Consider the following 17,902-nt stretch of genomic DNA (forward strand, 5'->3'; position numbering starts at 1 on the left):
AACAGGTTAGATTCCCTTTGGGGATTAATACAGTGTCATCTTTTATCTTAAATATTAATAACAATAACAATAATAAACAAAAAGTGGAATACTTGTTTTTCCTCACTGTTTTATTTATTTTCCTATTTCTGCTCGTGTGTTAAGAAACGGTGGGCGGGCGGAACCTATCCGTCCATCTTTTATTGGATTGGGCGGTTTGAATCAATAATGGACGGTTAGCTTGTCCAATTCAAATCTCTCGTTACTACGCTTCCTCTTTACGTTCCGCCCATCTTAAAGAAGCTTGTTGTTGAATGATCATGATTGGCCACTTACGGTTAGAGAGGCAGGAGTATAGACCAATGGCGTAACGTCTTGCGTATGATTGGTGTTCTGAAAAATTTAAACTACATAAACCGTTTTGAGCGGGTGGCTGGAAAAGAAGATATCCCATCCGAGAGCAATCGCCCTTGTTTAATCGGAACTGAATGTTTATTATAGACGCAGCGACACGAACTCAGTCGGATTATTAAGGTTGCATTTCAATAAAGGTAATCTCACTTTAAATGAGTGCTTTTTTTGTAAATTCGACTTTTGTAACAAAGGATTGTTGTGTTACTCTTTGACATGCGGTTAGTGTGAACTGTGTTGTCTCAGGAGGGAGTTATATTCAAAATTTATAATGATTGCAGTAGATCTGCAGAATTCAATCTGTCTGTACATTTATTTACTGTGTGTAGTTTGGATTATTCTGTTTACTGATGTTTATCATCTTGCTGACGAACTCAAAGCTGTTATTGGCAGCCAGATCTTATTAGCTTATAGTCAACTGTGTACACACAAAACAGTCTTTGTAGGAAGTGTTAGGCAGTTAGTTTAATCACAACAATATGCAGCTATGTCCATGTAATGCATTTATAGGGAATTAGTTTGTAACAAACAGCCCTTTTCCGATCTTGTTTCTAAACTAGGACGCGCTGAAACATGTCCTCAGCCTACACAATGACTCCCTGATCTTAGCGATGGTAGTGCGTTTACATTTACAGCATTTTAACAGACTTGTTTACAGAAGGCGACTTACAGTTGTGACTAAATACATTGCGAGAGATTGAGAATTAAGGGCCTTGATCAAGGGCCCAACAGTGGCGACCAGGCAGAGGTGGGGCTTGAAGCAAGGACCTTCCGATTTCTAGTCAACTAATGTACCTTAACCACTAAGCTTTGTTTACTTTTCCTACATTTTACCAGAAGGGGAACATATGCACACAAGCTGCCAGGATTATTGCACTCGTAAACAACTGATAATACATATTATATATGTTAATGATTATAGACCTATTTAAATAAGCTTAAACAGAACGAAACACACTACGATTTTTTTCATCCACAAAATAAACTGTCCTCAGAAATGTACATATAATCTTCCTAATATTTGTCTATGCCAATGACTTACTTGCTTTTTAATTGCCATACACAAGCTTGTAACTGTTTTGATTTGGTGACCCCTTACCTTGGCAGAGTTGATAGAGGTGTACTATATATTTTGGTTGTCTGGTACAAACTTGAAATCTTAGCGCAGTCCACATATTCTTAATAGGTTTTAAATAACTGTACTTTATATTATTACATCCACTTATGACAATGCACACATTCAACTGGCAGCAAATTAGCACCAGAACATACCACCACCAAGTTTGAAAGTAGGTAAGATTGTATTGGATTTGAATACTACCCCACTTATCATTTTAGCCAAATAACTCAATCTTGGGTTATCTGACCACTGAAATCTATGGCCTTGTAATGAGCAGCCAACTTTAGTTAAGCTTTAGGGTTCTGATTTTGAAACATCCAAAATTCCAAGAATAAACCACCCATCATGTATTTTTTTTTTTTACTTGCAAACTTGGTTGTGTATTTGTTCATGTATCTTAGCCTGCATATGACCTGAATATGCTTGGAAATTGCACCAAGTGCCATTACTGACATAACTGATTTTATTTATTTATTTTTTGAGATCTGTGTAATGCTTGACTTACTTGTATGTAATGCTTGCATGTGTTGCTACAGAAATGTTGCTATTAAAATGCTGAATGTAGATTCACAAGTTTCAAGTGATCATATTATTTTACACTTTCCTTCCTCTGGTATTCCTCCAACTATCACAACGTCTTTTAGGGACGCAGCCATGAGTTCTCTACCGGAGGCCACGCGTTCCCTTGTGCAAGTATTTAATGGAAAGCTGCAGACATTTTCCAATGAAATTGAGAATATTCACATGGTATGGCTGGAGGAGATTCAGCAAGAAGCCCATCGCATGTTCTCCAGGTGTGTATTTGCCTTATGCTGATTGATAAAATAAGTAGCATTTAAAGGTTAATTCTCACTGCCACATACCTCTCCACTGTGTAACTAAATTCATACTTTGCACTACTACTTTCTACATTTGTACTGTATTTCCTGTCTAATATGGAACAGTAAGGTGAAATATTTGAGCTTTGTAGTGTTAAACATGAATAGGATTACGAAGAGGTAAGATACAATGATATTTTAGTATTTTATTGGCAAAGTAGTTTGGCATGGTTACACCTTTTTTGTTTGTGAGCTGATATTGTTTTGAATGGAAACAGGAAGTTATCGTTGCAGCTCTAGCTTGTCTGTTGGCACCAGGTTTAATATTGGCTTTTCCAATTGTACAAACAGCAAATTCCATCTTGTGTGGTCAGTAAATAATCTTAATCTCTACCTGTGGATTAACATGCATTTTAAATGGCAATTAATATGAAAAGTTGAATCTGCCGTTAACTGATTATTTAACCATTTTTATAATTTTTTTTAAGAAGATGCATTTACTCCAGTCAGTGGTTTTAAAAAGAAACATTAGGCATGTCAAACCCATGTTATTAAAATGCTAACAATTTTATGTAGTTTGGTTTAGAACAAATTAATGTGTTTTTTAATATTGTCTTATATAAAAATCTAATATAAACAAATATAATTTGCAGCCAACTTAAAGACCATTTTTGTTCGAATATGCAAACCTTGTTTCCAGAAAAGTTTGTTTTGTAAAATAGAATAAAAAGATGAACCTTGATGGCAGCATGTTTCTCTAAAATCCCAGTATACACCTGCATCAATGGTGCCTTCACACACATGCAAGGTACCCATGCCATGAACACTGATGCACCAGCATACCATGGCAGATGTTCAGAAAGGTTAAAACTAAAGAAAATCTGACCTTTTGTAAATAGGAATTGGCATTATTGCTTTTACCCAAGTGTTGTTTTGCTTTGCAGTAATGGCAAGCAATAACAAATTTTGAAATTCATGTCAGTGAACTAGCCCAGATTATTGTGCTAATCACTTGAATTTTAATGAAAAACATTACATTTAATTTGAGAAAAGGCAAAATAGCTTTTTCACTAGTGGTCATACTGCTTTGTCATCAACTGTATATTTTTACCGATTTAACGAATCAATTTATACTTTTACAATTGTCTAATTTATATTGTGTTGTATGGCATTGTGTAGAGAGAACCTGACCTTCTGGGTTTGTGTTACAGTGATTTTAGCACAGAACCGGAGCTAATGCCAAAGACTCCATCACAGAAAAAGACAAATCGCAGAAAGAGGATGTCCACAGGGCTCGATGAAGCTCGCGGGAAAAGACGGTAAGGGTTTTTGCTGGTATGTAGTGAAATACTTTTTCATACGTTTTTGTATACTTTTCTTAAATTAGAAATGAAAAGGTCTGCATGTTTGTAATAACACAAAAAAAGAATTGTGTTGTGTCAACAGCTGATATTTTGAACAATATGTCTACATTTTTGTTCTTCCAGGTAGTTTACAACAGTTTAGACAATTATAAGAGAGAGCTAAATGAATAACCAATGCTTCGTTTGTTTGCTTTTTTCACAGTTTCTCTAAGGGAAAGCGCAGTAATCTGCGCCGTTCCTCAGTCCAGATAGCACTTAACTCGATCTCGGAGCTGGTAACTTCACATGCCCCAAGTACCAGTCCTGAACTGGTGGCAGAGGAGCCTGCTCGACGCACTCGTCGTAATAAAGCCACTACAGCAACAGACTGTGAACCTGTTGGCCGAAGCACTCGCAACAAAGGAGCTGCAAAAGCTAAGGGGCAGAATGAGGCGATGGAGGTGGAGGATGCTCCACAGTCCAATGTAATTGCAGGTGAAATAGAGCACAAGGTAGAGGAGTTGAGCAGCTCTTCGTCTGCTGTGCAAGCACTGGTGTCTGAGGTTGTGGTGAAAATCCCCTCGTCCCCTCATTCTGCAGAGACGCTCAAGAGCGTTGTCTCTCCAGGTCGCTCAGCACAGAAGATTCCTATTGCAGATGTTTGCTCACAGGCTTCATCACGGAGCTCAGCTCGACGCTCTCTGGTGCTGCGCCGCTCTCTGGCTGGCCTCAGACACAGTATGACCCAGGAAGCAGTGCGGCGTGCCTCTCGACGCTCATTCTTAAAGAAAAAAGCGAGACTGGGCAATTCTACATGTAGCAGCACTGTTAGTGGTGAGATTACATGAACACTCAAATGTCAATAATTATGTGAATGCTTAGGTAGTGCAGTAGGCTAATGCTAGCATGCCACACAGTAACAATTGGCTGAGTCTGGTGGATGGAAGGCTAGATGGGAAATTGCCTTTTTGTTGCTATTCAAACAGACCGCTACTGTCTTGTTGAGGCAAAAACAGCAAGTAAAGAAAGCAAAACACCCCCTACTTTGATGTTTAAATACTGAATCTATTATTCAGCCATGATAATAGCCATAGCAAATGACATAGGATTAAGAATTAAACAGACAAACTCCTGTAAGTGTGGCAAAGAATGCTAGCCCATGGCTCTCAGTGGCCTTTGAGAGAGTCTACAGAGTGCACTGTGGAATTGGCTGTAACCAAATCTAAACAGTTTAATAAAGACAAATGTATTAAACAGTGACTTAATGAACTGGTTGGTTGAATCTTTCTCCCAAATCAGAGAAGCGTACTTAGTAGTATGTTGGCATAGAATTTATGCCATTGGTAATATCACTGTGCTCTGTAAGAACTTTTACAATCTAAATTGCTGTGTGGGCTTTTATTCACGTTTTAGCAGTAATCTGGTTATGCAGGCTGATATCTGATATTTAAAATCTGTTTAATGCCATGATCTGAGAGTTATCAATTAAAGTGTAATTAAATAAAAGATTTTTATGACGACATGCTCAATAAGGGTAAAATCTGTTTTTTCCAGGGGACGTTTCTGTGGATTTGGAAACCGAGGAGACTGAGGAGATAATGGAAAACAGAATTGAGAAGTAAGTTTTGGGTGTTTTTACCCCCTCTAAACATATGGCTTTGTTTATTAAAAAAGCATTGTTGGTTGATTTTACTGTCTTTCTTCTAGTATGGTTACTAAGGAAGAACCAGCAGAACCAACTGCTGAATCCAACACTAAAGCACAGCCAACCAAATATGAGGTAAGCTGTTTATGCACTGTTTAGTTATATGATAATGCTTTTTTGTGTGTACATAAAGCACAGACATTGATTAAATAGCTTTAAAAAAAACAAAAGGCTTGGTATTGCAGCTATTTAAAGTGATTTACATGTGGTTCACAATATGACTGGAAGCTGAAAGGTTTAAATCCCTGCAAGTCTTGTCAGTTAAGATCAAAATTGAGACATGACAATTGATTACTAGACATCAATAATATGGTACTATATAAAAGACACTAAGACGGTAATAATTTTTGAGTGGTGGCATGGTGGTTAGCGATGTTGCCTCACAGCAAGAAGGTCCTGGGTTCGATCCCTAGGTGGAGCGGTCAAGGTCCTTTCTGTGTGGAGTTTGCATGTTCTCTCCGTGTCTGTGTGGGTTTCCTCTGGGAGCTCAAGTTTCCTCCCACAGTCCAAAGACATGCAAGTGAGTTAAACTGATACAAAATTGTCCATGACTGTGAACTGATGAATCTTGTATAATGAGTAACTACCTGTCCTGTCACGAATGTAACCAAAGCATGTAAAACATTGTTAAAATCTTAATAAATAAACTAATTATTGAACCATGTAAGTATTATAAATGATGACCTTTCTTGATGAAGAAAAGCTGCCAGCTTGCTTTGACAAACCCGGTTATGCTCATGCTGACTAATAGTACATGGCACTGTTCAATATTAGTTGAATCAGTATTTCTAGTGCATTATGTTTGTTGTTCAATCATTTGTAACTGTATGCATGTCCATTTGTGTATATATGTTTTATTTTTAATTGGTTGATCATTAATGTTAGTATTAATGCAAAACTCTTTGTGCCCCCAAACCTTTTGACTGGGCTCAAACATTTTTGAACTTGTTACACAATTATTTAAATAGATGTTAAGTGTAGAACCCTAGCAGTGGGATCATTTAAGCTGTTACTACTTGAATTGGTAAAAAAAAAATTTTTTGCTTGCATGTGCTTAACCAGGAGCCTGAGCCCAAGAGTCCAGTACTGCTGGAAGTACCAATGCTGATTGAAAAAAAGCCAGAGTCTCCAAGTGTTGTGGACAATTGTCGGTTTACACGCTCCATGTTTCGAGCCTCAGAATCAGGTACTTTTTTTGTCTAATGCTTAGTGCACAGTACTTAATTTAAATTCAATTTTTGAGAAATTTTTTGGCATCTACTTGCTCAGCCATTATGCAAGCTAATGTAGCTTTACCTCTGAATTAGACTTTCTTGCTTTTCACTCATGTAACGTGTGTTTATTATGTGCATAGATGACGGTAGGAGAAAGTCCCAGGATGATGTTCGGTGAGTTTGCTTTGCGAGAACTGTATTTCATTTGTTTTGTTGGTTGTTACTTTTTTGAACTGCGTATACTAGGATTTAATAAATGTGCCTTCTAGGTCTTCTCGCTCCGGCTCCAAACGTGCTGCAGCAGGAGCAGCATTAGAAGCACTCAGCACCCCCAAGAAAAAGCACTCACCACCTAAGAAGTGCCTGACTGTAAGTCCCTCCATTTTTTTCTTTCTGTAATAGGCTATTTCATTGTATCCATAATAGGCACCATTAAATTTAATATGCATAAAGGGTATTAATAAAAATGTTAGACCAGCTTTTAATTTTGTTAATTGGTGTCTCTTTTTCATCTGGAAAAAATGTTAGCGTACATAATCTTTACTGCTGTCAAATTTAATATGGATTTTTTTTTTTCTTAAGGGCATTCCAACTGGCATGCGCTCTTTCCTGCACACAGTGCAAAAGAACCAGCTGCTCATGATGACGCCAAGCTCACTAGGCCGTAACTCGGTCATAAAATCCTTCATAAAACAGGCTGGACAAAGTGCAGTCAAGGTTAGTCTAAGTTAACACATTGTAGTGCAAAACATGTTTCTAATCTTTGTTAGAATTTTTAAAGATTTAAGTATACAAATTAGTACTTCTGAAAAGGAAGGTGTTTGTTTTAATCTTTTGGGAAGGATTAGAGATAGAAATCCAATCATTTCTATAAGCCTAAAGGACAATCAGACATTTTTATAGGTTTTGAATTGATCAGGTGTATATGTTTAGTCAAATGAGACTTAATGAAAATGCCTACATTGTGCTTGCTGAACTTGTAATCCTGCTCTTTTGTGTCCCCTTAGCTGAGCACTGGCTCAGTGGTAAGTGCAAACTCTGGCATCTATGTCTAATCTTTTCACTGGTCTTTGTGCACGTGCACATTCATTTGGGGCACTTTTCCTTTAGCCATGTAACTACTAGGAGTGTGGAATGGGGTATAAAACTCCTACTGGGTTCATGCACTTGTGTTGTCTTACAAACTTTAAGTGTACACTTAGCAGTAGGGTTGTAACAATATACATGATAAATATTAGCTTTTCAAAACAAGGTCTCAGAATTATGCAGGCTGTGAACTGAACCATGTTATTTGCACAATATGGGGACAGAACTATAGCTAATTTAGAACAAAGCAAATTTCCCCACTGTTGAAGCTTTTGCTTAGTCACTTCCTATTTGAAGCCTGAGCAAAAGGTAACAGTTACCTTTATTTTTAATGTTCTGTATTATGATGCAAATATTATTGTGACATTTGTCATGTGTGTTGTTACACCCCTACGTAGCTTTGCTTCCCCTGGTTACAATCATTACAGTTCATTCTGAAGTGCTATATAAAGGGCTGTCATGGTACCTTTTAATGCAGTAAAATTCTTAGGAGGCTGTATTTTGTTTACATATTTTACTCTTGGTGAACATTAATTCTACCATTTGCACATGTGATTTATATGTAGTAATACATAATACCAAAGCATTTCTGACAGTGTGAAATTTTTTTTTGTAGTTGCTGTTTACCATGGTGGTGGGCATGACTTAAGTGTCTTTTCTATAGCACAGGCAAAACTGAGACCTTATAATGCTTTTTTTTAAACATTTACTTCAATAACTTTCTCTGCAGTTACTGCAATTACAAAAGACACAATACTGTGACAGCCCTTACTGTATTATGAAAAGACCATACAATTTCCTCCATGTTTAATAATTTAACCCAGTCATTGTTTGCAAAACTTCAACATTTTAATAAGTTCACTTACAATTAACATGTGTCGCTGTTAGGGATGTTCTGCTTCCCCTTTTTTTTATTAGAATAAAAAAAGATATACTTATTAAAGTTCACACTCATGCCTGCATTTAGGACAATAATTGAGCAACAGGGATGGATTTTTTTGTCTCAAACATCTGCCACTTTTAAGCACAATGGCTCTGCACTAGAACACTTAGCTCTTCAGTGTTTGAATAACTGATGAAATATCTTTGTAATTATTAGTCAAATCCATGCATTAAGCCTTTTGCTTAGTTTCTTCCCCATACCCGTATGGTTTCTGTATAATCATGCATCCATATAATATTGGAGCTAGTGGTGTCAGACGATACTTGATACTGATTTAGTACTAGCATATTTATTTTTTGAAAGATTTTTTTCAAAGATGGTTTTGGAGCAGTGCATCTCTAACCACTGTATCTTTCTGCAAATGTATTTTTGCTGTTAGTAAATTTTAGTAATCTCTTACTGTTCATCAGGAGCGGGAGCGACAAAAATGGGACGCTTTAAACAAGAAGATTGAGCAAGAAAACGAGAGGAAGAAAAAAATTGAAGAGGAAAGAAGAAAGAAACAAGAAGAAATAAAAAAGTATTTACACGTGTACATACGACAAGCTCATGTTTACAGAGAAAACTGTTGTGATGTTCTGAGTAACGGAGCAGAAAGATTAAAGAGTGTTTGTTTTTAGGAAACGGGATGAGCGCTTGAAACGAGTAGTGGAGGCCCGGGTCAAAGGAGAGAAGGAAAAAGAGCAGGAAAAGAAAAAGAAAATTGAGGAGAAAATGGCACAACTAGAAAAGAAAAATGACCTGGTTGGTTTATTGTTTTTATCATTTTTAGAAAGTAATTTTGTACTTAAGCTAGAAAAAGATTTATAAACACTTAACTAGGTAGGATTTATTAAAATTGTTGAAATTAGGATGGTTGTAACAATAATTTTATATCAAAGTCTATGTAGCATAATTTAGCCAAAAACTACATACAAAAATATAAAAGTAGTAATAATATTAGTGTGAGCTAGATTGTGCCAGTTATAGATTATATGCCTTAAATTAAGATTACTTTTTTTCAGCTGCGTGTGGAGCGCCTGGCTGAGGAAAAAGCCAAGAAAAAGGTGGCATCTAAACGTCAAGAGGAATTGGAGCTTCGCAAGAAACAGGAAGAAGCAGCCCGAAAGAAAAAACTTCAGCAAGCTGTAAGTTACCTCACATGTTCACTTGTACCCATTTAGCCCTACTGTAAGTAAAATGACATGTAGTGATTTCTAGAACTGATATGTAGTAATGCACCTCTTCATAGAATAAATCTAATCAAACAATTACTAAAACAGCATGTGTAAAATGTGCCAAAATATAACCTGTCACTGCGAATTTCATGGACTCTTAATTTGTGCACAAGCAGAACACTATTTTTGATTTTACAGGCATTCTATTAAATAGTGTAACGAATAGATTTGCACTGTTAAGTATGTGCACAACCTAAACATTTACTTCTGGCTATTTTAAAAATAAATGGTTTATCCTAGTAAGTGTCATGGTGGGTCGTGTGCCACCTGCACACACTTGGGTACAAGACAGGTGTTCACCCTGACATGACTCCAGACTGATTATAATTGTGAGTGAAGGTTGTGTTGCCCAGTGTTTTTCATGTAGCCAACAGTTCTGTGTTATGTTTCAGGAGGAGGAAGAGCGACGGCATCAGGAACTGTTGGCCAAACGAAAGGCTGAGGAAGAACGTGAGCGAGCACGTAAGCAGCTGGAAGCTGCCAAAGCTCTGGAGCTCAAAAAGGAGCAAGAGCGTGAGCGAGAACGTGAGCGTGAAAGGCAACGTGAGGAGAGGGAAAGAGAACGTGAAAAACAGGCTGCTGCTGAGAGGTTGGTGTAAATCCGCCCCCTTACTTTATAAATACAGTTAGGAAGAAACCCTGGTCACCCTTGGTTTTTGTACTTTAAATTTTAGGAACAATGAATTTTCTAAAGATTTCATGGAATAGATGATTTTTTGCATCCAGTTAGAAAAAAAACATTACCTACTAGATGCTGAACCATTTTTGGCCATGGTTATTGCAGTAATATGTTTTCATGCAGTAATGCATAGAGCCTGGTTGAAACTCTGAGTGTCTAACAACTTATTTATATAGAACAAAGGTTATTACTGACTGTCTGGCCCTAAAAAATTACCTTCAAGATTTTTTTTTTTTCAGTGTAAGTCATGGCTAACTAACCCACAGTTGCAGAATATTTCTTACTTTAGTCCTCTAGTCTTAACCTGACTGCAGTCACTTTGTGTCGCAGGTGATGCAAACAAAAAGGAAAAGCTTGACAGTTACTCACTTATGATCTGTGTTTCAGGGAGAGACTGGAGAAAGAACGAGTGGAGCGGGAGAAGGCCATTGCCCTTCAGAAGGAACTGGAAAGGGCTGCCAAAGAGAAAGAAAGAAGAGAGCTTGAAGAAAAAAGGAGGATGGTATGTGTTCAGAAAAACATCAATTACTCAATGTCTTCCAGGCTTCCACTCTTCACCTCAATGTTCTGGTTTCTTTGTAAGGAAATTTTGTCCAAGGGTTTAGAAATGCATTTATTTTACTTTAACTCAAATGAAATGTCAAGTTTAATTCTTTAAATTTACATTAGGCTTATAATACAAAATCTTTTCAAAAGTATATTAAAGTGAACTTGGCAACAGATTGACACTAATTTTATTTATTAATGAATTAAGTACATAATTGTTGCTGTTAGCCAAAAAGGATTACCCAAAAGAAACCGAACACATGCATTAATTACTCCTGGTTAACAAGTAAAAAAACATGTTTGGTGTGTGGTGTCTGTCAAATGGTGTCCATTGTCCGTGAGTCACTTGATAAGCTCTTTTATAACACTTGCTAGGAGATTTGCATTAAAAGTATGCAGTTGTTGTCAAACAGAGTCAGGGTGGGGTACATTTAAGTTAAGTTTAAGTTTCAAGTTTATTTGTCATTTGTACAAATGTTAGTAGCAGTTGTACATTGAAATGTGTGTTGGCAGGCTCGGGAACTCTACGAGTATGTTATAATAAAAGTACAAATAAAATAACAATATAATACAATATAATAGACAGTCTTATATATGTATATAAAAAAAATAAACAAGGAAGAAAAAAATTGAAAAATATATGTGAAAAGAAATTGCAGTTAAAGTGCAGATTTGCATTGTAAACAAAGTGAACATTACAGGAATTGTAAACATTGAACCATAGACATTGCAGGCATTATGGATATTTAACCATAGTTCACAGACAAGATTAAGATTATCTTGAATTTAAGATACATGTGCTGATGGGTGCTTTAGATCAGAAATGCACAACATGGTCAGTAATTACACTATTTGGTCACTTTATTGGGAACACTTGTGTATCTGCTCAGTAATATAATTATTGAGACAATTATGTTTCATATATGAGTGACTGGTGTGGTTGCCTGATGTGCTGGTTTGAGTGCTTCAGGAAAACAATTATGGTTTGGAAAGGGTAAATTGTCAGTGTAGAAGCTATGTTTATTTATGCAGATTTATCTGTATTTTAACACACAACTGTAAATACATGTTTATTAGGAAGAAGAGCAGGAAAGAGCTGCCCAACAGAAACGTGCAGCTGCAGCAGCTTCTATGGCTACTGTTCAGGTATGATTTTGTTACAACTGTATTAGCATGGCGTAAAGCATCTAGATAAATTACAGTTGTGTTCTAATTGAATACCTCTGTTTATCACCAAGCCTAATGTGATTTTCTTTTTTTCTTTTTTTTCTTTTTTAGACTTCTTCTGTGAACTTGCCAGTCAGCAAAGCCTTCAATGCCACAATTACACACAGTCCTGCACTAAATGTTACTGTTGATATTGAGGTAATAATGTCTTCTTTTGTTTCTCTTAGAATGTTTCTTCCCTGTTATTATTTGAAATTTACTAGTTTGTCTTCTTCAGGCATCAGTCATGAAGACTCCTGTAGGCAAAGGAGCAGCTCATAACATGACCATAGACAAAGGAACAGGGCTGAATGTCACTGTTGACGTAGAGGTAGGTTGAAGCATTGTCTCCCTTGACATTTAATGTATACTCTAATCTGTGAAAGGCTTTCTTAGATTTGTAGTTCATACAATTATAAGAAACTGGCAAAATTGATGGAACAGTAATCAATAAAAAATCATTCTTAGACAGAGAAACTAGCATCTGAAAAATTCAGGCTGGCTTGTTTACATTCTTTTTACGAATTCTTATAGATATGCTTTTAAAACCTTTTCACTTTGCTATAATTGTTATTGCTCACAATTGAGTGATACAGACTCAGTTGCTTAATTGCTAGTATTGTATAGCTACAGCAGAAATTTGATACACAGGATCTGAGTTGTTCACCTTATTACATACTACCCTTATCAGTACTACTGTATACAGATTTAAAATGTTAAGTTTGATTTGAAAAGGAAATAATATTTTTGATGCCAGCTGAGTAAATGTTAAGAGTGGTGTTCTAGTCGGTTGCTTAAAAAGTAGTGATAGCTCAGCAGGTAAGGTACTAAACCAAGTTGCCACTGTTGGGCTCATGAGCAAGGTCCTTCCCCCTCATTAGCTTGTACTGTAATTAGTTTTAACTTTTAGTCACTGGATAAAAGGTGTCTGCTATACAAACAGGCTGTGTGCTTATACAGGCAATGATTGACTTGTCCGAAGGATGGGAATGCCAGAGGGGCTTCCTCAAACTCCTGCAATTATGACCTTTACTGGCACATTGATGCCTGCACAAAGACTGGGGATGGTGATCAGTGAGTGACTCAGTGTGCAATACAGGTTTCAATATGAATCAGTCCTGTGCAGGTGATAAGAAGCGGTTGGCTACTGCACATGTGCCTGTAATAGTCACAGCCCTTTTCGGTCAGAGGCAGCAAGTGTAGAAATGTGATCGGGTAATTAGATAAGACTAGATTGGGAGACAAATTGGGGGAAAATGCCTTAAATAGTTGTCTTAAAGATAATTATGTTGACTGTTTATCATATACCAGGCAATTGCTAGTGTTGCTACATTTGGTATTTCAAGAGATTATTAGGGTGTTGGGTGGTTGCTATGATAATGCAGTTGTTGGGGTTTGTCAGGTAGTTGCTAGATTTTGCTATAGTATACTAGTGAACTTCTGGTCTGGTGACATAAGAATGAGGCACTGTGGGGGAAACATCTGTAGGGCCAACCAGTAGATATAAATATACATGTACAGTGCCTTGCAAAAGTATTCAGCCCCCTTGAACTTTTCAACCTTTTGCCACATTTCAGGCTTTAAACATAAAGATATGAAATTGTAATTTTTTGTGAAGAATCAACAACAAGCGGGACACAATCGTGAAGTGGAACGAAATTTATTGGATATTTTAAACTTTTTTTAGAAATAAAAAACTGAAAAGTGGGGCGTGCAATATTATTCAGCCCCCTTGCGTTAATACTTTGTAGCGCCACCTTTTGCTGCGATTACAGCTGCAAGTCGCTTGGGGTATGTCTCTATTAGTTTTGCACATCGAGATACTGAAATTTTTTCCATTCTTCCTTGCAAAACAGCTCGAGCTCAGTGAGGTTGGATGGAGAGCGTTTGTGAACAGCAGTTTTCAGCTCTTTCCACAGATTCTCGATGGGATTCAGGTCTGGACTTTGACTTGGCCATTTTAACACCTGGATAAGTTTATTTGTGAACCATTCCATTGTAGATTTTGCTTTATGTTTTGGATCATTGTCTTGTTGGAAGATAAATCACCGTCCCAGTCTCAGGTCTTTTGCAGACTGCAACAGGTTTTCTTCCAGAATGGTCCTGTATTTGGCTCCATCCATCTTCCCATCAATTTTAACCATCTTCCCTGTCCCTGCTAAAGAAAAGCAGGCCCAAACCATGATGCTGCCACCACCATGTTTGACAGTGGGGATGGTGTGTTCAGGGTGATGAGCTGTGTTGCTTTTATGCCAAACATAACGTTTTGCGTTGTGGCCAAAAAGTTCGATTTTGGTTTCATCTGACCAGAGCACCTTCTTCCACATGCTTGGTGTGTCTCCCAGGTGACTTTTTATAGATATCTTTGAGAAATGGCTTTCTTCTTGCCACTCTTCCATAAAGGCCAGATTTGTGCAGTGTACGACTGATTGTTGTCCTATGGACAGATTCTCCCACCTCAGCTGTAGATCTCTGCAGTTCATTCAGAGTGATCATGGGCCTCTTGGCTGCATCTCTGATCAGTCTTCTCCTTGTTTGAGCTGAAAGTTTAGAGGGACGGCCGGGTCTTGGTAGATTTGCAGTGGTCTGATACTCCCTTCATTTCAATATGATCGCTTGCACAGTGCTCCTTGAGATGTTTAAAGCTTGGGAAATCTTTTTGTATCCAAATTCGGCTTTAAACTTCTCCACAACAGTATCTCGGACCTGCCTGTGTTTCTTGGTCTTCATGATGCTCTCTGCGCTTTAAACAGAACTCTGAGACTATCACAGAGCAGGTGCATTTATACGGAGACTTGATTACACACAGGTGGATTCTATTTATCACCATCAGTCATTTAGGTCAACATTGGATCATTCAGAGATCCTCACTGAACTTCTGGAGTGAGTTTGCTGCACTGAAAGTAAAGGGGCTGAATAATATTGCACGCCCCACTTTTCAGGTTTTTATTTCTAAAAAAAGTTTAAAATATCCAATAAATTTCGTTCCACTTCACAATTGTGTCGCACTTGTTATTGATTCTTCACAAAAAATTAAAATTTTATATCTTTATGTTTAAAGCCTGAAATGTGGCAAAAGGTTGAAAAGTTCAAGGGGGCTGAATACTTTTGCAAGGCACTGTATCTTTCACAATCAGGCCAAACATCCTGGAGTTGGTGTCTTTCTCAAATTGTGTTCAACTTAAATGTCATGCTTTTCTATTGTTTTACTGGCAGAAATTACTAGACCATTAGGTGCATGTGAAGTAGTCTAGTGATACTTTGTAAAAAGACTTGTACAGCAAAGTACCAAGAAAATGCTTGTTGGCAATAATGTATATTCCATGAAAAATTCCAGAATCATGGAATTTGCTAACAAAGTACATGTTTAAGTTCACTTTCAGGGATTAGTGACCCGTGGAGTTGGGTGGATGGTGATGTCAGAAGTCTGCTTTTGTGTAATAGCTTTACATTTGCTTATTTCCTGTCTCCTACAGCAGTCTCCTCAGTCCTACCAGATTACACCGAAAGGTTGTAAGAAGGTTGAGGTTTTAGCTAATCCTGAAGATTACGGGATGGACCAGAACAGTGACGACTCAACAGATGATGAGTCTGCACCCAGGAAGCCCATTCCATCCTGGGCTGAGGGTAAGAATTTCAGTTGATTTCATGTTTGTTTTTAATGCATACTTCTACATCCTTCTACATTCAAATGCAGAATTACAGTTTCATCTATGAATATTTCTGTCCACAGGTGTGCAGCTTCAGCAGGCTATTATGAAGCAGTATTATGACCCACTGGATCTGGACTCTTACTTTGGAGATGTTGAGCAACCCAAACTGGAGAAAATCTTTCAAAGGAGCAAACCACGCTTCTTTAAACGCACAAGCTCTGCTGTATGGCATTCTCCTCCGCGCATGGGTGCTTTTCCCAATTAGTTGGGCAATGTGTCTCTTAGCTTATGTCTTTTTATGTGTAAACATTTTAGATTTGTCGTATAAACTTGGATTTAAATTTAATAAAGCGCTATAAAAATGTATAAGAAGCTTAATGCAGAAAGCATTAGACTTTGCTAATTGAAAAAGGGTTTCACACAATTGCTGTAAGATTTAAAGTGCACACATTTCCTCCCTACAGTATTTTTTAATACTGTTAGTCCTGATAAGTTACAAAGCCCTCTTTACACTTGGTATCTGGATTTCACACTTGCTGCTATCAACCTGAAATGGTCACAGGATAGCTGCTTTGTCCCAAATTCTTACAAAATATCTGTGTGTATATAACTTCTCTGTACTCTCAAGTCCACTTTTCTTAATGTTGGTTTTAACTGTTAAAATGAAAAGATGTTTGTAATTAAATTTGTGTGTCTCTATTTTTTTAATGCCACTTAATTTTTTTTGTTTTTTGATCTTTTAAATTTCTGTCCTGAACATTTAATAAAGTTCAAGAGGATTTCCAAAAAGAAGCACATTTTTAAAACTACAAACTTAAGCTTTTGATCATTGCATTCGGTTGTAATTTATGCTTCACCCAATCACTCGCTGGCTGACCGGTGTAAAATTCCAGTAATTAGGAGCTGATCCAGGATAATATTTGATGAAAGGATTAAAGCATCTTTTGATTTGTTCTGGGTTTTTTTTCCTTCTGTGATCCAAAAACCTTAGACTTACTCTTACTTTCTCTGTTTCTAACACATTTAAAAACATCCTTTGTCCAGTGCTGGGAAGCGGGGGTGTTGGCCTAAACCTTCAAAAGGCCTTTAGCGAGTTAAAGACCAGATGACATGCCCTATTGGCTGCCCTTCACATGGGTGAAAAAATCCAGTAGAGAAAATGTTATGTGGTGCCCTCACAAAAGAATAAGTGATGTGACCTCTACAGCAATATACAGTGTATCACAAAAGTGAGTACACCCCTCACATTTCTGCAGATATTTAAGTATATCTTTTCATGGGACAACACTGACAAAATGACACTTTGACACAATGAAAAGTAGTCTGTGTGCAGCTTATATAACAGTGTACATTTATTCTTCTCTCAAAAAAACTCAGTATACAGCCATTAATGTCTAAACTACCGGCAACAAAAGTGAGTACACCCCTAAGAGACTACACCCCTAAATGTCCAAATTGAGCACTGCTTGTCATTTTCCCTCCAAAATGTCATGTGATTTGTTAGTGTTACTAGGTCTCAGGTGTGCATAGGGAGCAGGCGTGTTCAATTTAGTAGTACAGCTCTCACACTCTCTCATACTGGTCACTGAAAGTTCCAACATGGCACCTCATGGCAAAGAACTCTCTGAGGATCTTAAAAGATGAATTGTTGCGCTACATGAAGATGGCCAAGGCTACAAGAAGATTGCCAACACCCTGAAACTGAGCTGCAGCACAGTGGCCAAGATCATCCAGCGTTTTAAAAGAGCAGGGTCCACTCAGAACAGACCTCGCGTTGGTCGTCCAAAGAAGCTGAGTGCACGTGCTCAGCGTCACATCCAACTGCTGTCTTTGAAAGATAGGCGCAGGAGTGCTGTCAGCATTGCTGCAGAGATTGAAAACGTGGGGGGTCAGCCTGTCAGTGCTCAGACCATACGCCGCACACTACATCAAATTGGTCTGCATGGCTGTCACCCCAGAAGGAAGCCTCTTCTGAAGTCTCT

The 17,902-nt window shown here is 37.6% G+C and overlaps 1 protein-coding gene across 3 annotated transcripts; it reads left to right on the forward strand.

The window, feature by feature from the left end:
• The first annotated feature begins 422 nt into the window (after nucleotides 1-422).
• On the forward strand, nucleotides 423-16,605 carry incenp (inner centromere protein). Of its 3 annotated transcripts, XM_062992812.1 has the most exons (21): nucleotides 423-530; nucleotides 2,155-2,304; nucleotides 3,540-3,647; nucleotides 3,895-4,505; nucleotides 5,226-5,289; nucleotides 5,379-5,451; nucleotides 6,439-6,562; nucleotides 6,731-6,764; nucleotides 6,860-6,959; nucleotides 7,173-7,307; nucleotides 7,598-7,615; nucleotides 9,030-9,139; nucleotides 9,240-9,363; nucleotides 9,624-9,746; nucleotides 10,229-10,425; nucleotides 10,903-11,017; nucleotides 12,139-12,207; nucleotides 12,340-12,426; nucleotides 12,506-12,598; nucleotides 15,744-15,894; nucleotides 16,001-16,605. In XM_062992812.1, the coding sequence occupies exons 2-21, from the start codon at nucleotides 2,165-2,167 to the stop codon at nucleotides 16,183-16,185; spliced, it is 2,661 nt and encodes an 886-aa protein (XP_062848882.1). In that variant the 5' UTR covers nucleotides 423-530; nucleotides 2,155-2,164; the 3' UTR covers nucleotides 16,186-16,605. The 3 variants fall into 3 exon arrangements, with proteins under 3 accessions (XP_062848882.1, XP_062848883.1, XP_062848888.1); XM_062992813.1 differs by lacking the exon at nucleotides 7,598-7,615 and having other exon boundaries at nucleotides 425-530; XM_062992818.1 differs by lacking the exons at nucleotides 423-530; nucleotides 2,155-2,304 and having other exon boundaries at nucleotides 3,605-3,663.
• Nucleotides 16,606-17,902: the final 1,297 nt, after the last annotated feature.

This window comes from Trichomycterus rosablanca, chromosome 1 (assembly GCF_030014385.1).
Source record: "Trichomycterus rosablanca isolate fTriRos1 chromosome 1, fTriRos1.hap1, whole genome shotgun sequence".
Lineage (NCBI taxonomy): Eukaryota > Metazoa > Chordata > Actinopteri > Siluriformes > Trichomycteridae > Trichomycterus > Trichomycterus rosablanca.